General features: G+C 41.6%; 1 protein-coding gene across 1 annotated transcript in view; it reads left to right on the top strand.

Moving 5' to 3' along the window:
* LOC138150565 (MRG/MORF4L-binding protein-like) overlaps window positions 1–1857 on the top strand; it is a 2557-nt gene extending 700 nt beyond the window's left edge. Inside the window, exons 2-3 of the mRNA XM_069073991.1 lie at window positions 1–467; window positions 1595–1857. The exon at window positions 1–467 is cut by the window's left edge and continues 116 nt beyond it. Of these exons, the coding sequence (XP_068930092.1) occupies window positions 1–467; window positions 1595–1752 (625 nt within the window). The 3' untranslated portion in view covers window positions 1753–1857. The remainder of the gene's footprint in view (window positions 468–1594) is intronic.

The following is a 1857-nucleotide window of genomic DNA, read 5'->3' as shown; positions in this document are numbered from 1 at the left end:
CGGTCCAGGCTCGGGCGCGGGAGGCGGCGGCGGTCCAGGCTCGGGCGCGGGAGGCGGCGGCGGCGGCGGTCCAGGCTCGGGCGCGGGAGGAAGCGGCGGCGGCGTCCCTAGTTCCGGTCCGCGCCTTGGCGGTAGCGGTGCAAAGGGCCCCATGGAGTCGGCCCCGGTCCCTCCCGATGAAGTCGTGGTCTGGAGCCCCGAGGTGGAAGTGTGTCTCTTGTACGCCATGCTGGGACACAAGCCCGTCGGTGTGAACCGCCACTTCCACATGATCTGCATCAGGGACAAGTTTAAAAAGAACCTAGGGAGGCAGATCTCCCCCAAAGTCATCTGGAGCCATTTAAATACCATGTACGATCTGCAAGCACTGCATGAGCTTCAGATTCTTCCATTCCCTCCTTCAGAGGGCTTCATCCTTCCTGAAGAAATTAAGGAAGACCTGGATCCACGCGCTGGTACTGAATATGGTAATTATGTAAACTGGGCCATACCGCATTCACCTGGTTTATCCAGGAGGGCGTATTATTTGATACAGATTCAGCTTAGTTTAGCACCCGTATTTGACCTTAGTCTTTTTTCCCCATCAGGCTTAAATTGTCATCTGGAGAATAAATTCCAGCTGCTAATGAATCTATTTTTACTTTACTGTTAAGTGTCTTTTTTAAAATAATAATTCAAGGATCTGATTTCTAGTGATATTATTATCATTATGGTATAGTCAACTTATCACTGAGCCCCTCCAGGCTTAGGTAGACTGGTCCTCACATGATAAGTGCAGTTAGCTCAGTACTAGCCTCCTGGTTAAAGTTTTTCAAGGCTGGCAGCTAGAACCTTCCAGAGCTTACACTCTTCTGGAGCAGCCTTCATGAAGTTAGTATTACTTTGATGTTATGGTGAGGTATCAAAAGAGGACTTGAAGGGAGCAGCTTCTTAGCAGTGCTGACAATTTTCTCTTAGCTCTGCAGTAGTTATACTGATGAGTATCTTCAGTAAATTATAGTTCTAATATTGAAGTGTTGGGGAGAAGAGGCAGAGAGGAGGAGGGAGATGGAGACAGACAGGTGATGGACAAATATAAAAGTAAATCTGAAGAATGACTTTCAGATACCGTAGAACTAGCCATGGCATATGTATAAAATCTACTTCCAGTTAAATCATATTAGAAGAGATATTTACAATGAAATTATGTAATAAAAATACTTATATTACTTATGCCAAGTAATGGTTCTGTTAATGTGGTAATTCAGTACAACAAAATCCCAATAAAACAAAATCTGTACAACTAGTTGATAACTTACAATGACATCCATACCAAAATGTTGGATAACCTTAAGATTTTTTTCCCACTAACAGTGACAGGTATATTCCTAAGTTGAATGTGTGACTATAGTATAACTTAGCAAGGATGGGAGATGGGAGAAGTGATATGGGAAAATTAAAAGATTTTCTGAATATTATGTGTATGTTAATTGTAATAAGGCTTACTTAATATGAAAGAAATTTTTAAAAATACTAAATATTTCAAAAAGTTCAATTATATGGTTAATGAAATAGCAAAAAAAAAAAAATCTGTTCTCGGTTTTTACATCTTCAGGAAATTTGGGGAAAGGAGCTGAGAAGTCCAGTGGCAAAGAGAAAGAAGAGAGCTCATCAGACTCTGGATCTGAAGAGGGTGCAGACAAGAAGAACTGGGTCTTAAATGCAAACAGCAAACCCCCTAATCCGACTGCAGGCAAACGTCAAAGAACATAGGCCGTTGCTAATAACTTAGAGAAGAATAAGAAGGAAACAAAAAATTGATGTTTACCTTAATGGAAAGAATTTTTCACAAATTTTCATTAAATGACACAAATTGTT

This window comes from Petaurus breviceps, unplaced genomic scaffold, assembly GCF_028583685.1.
Source record: "Petaurus breviceps papuanus isolate PSGF00001 unplaced genomic scaffold, PetGlider_PUasm1.0 90881, whole genome shotgun sequence".
Lineage (NCBI taxonomy): Eukaryota > Metazoa > Chordata > Mammalia > Diprotodontia > Petauridae > Petaurus > Petaurus breviceps.
This window is presented reverse-complemented; position numbering and strand designations above follow the sequence as displayed.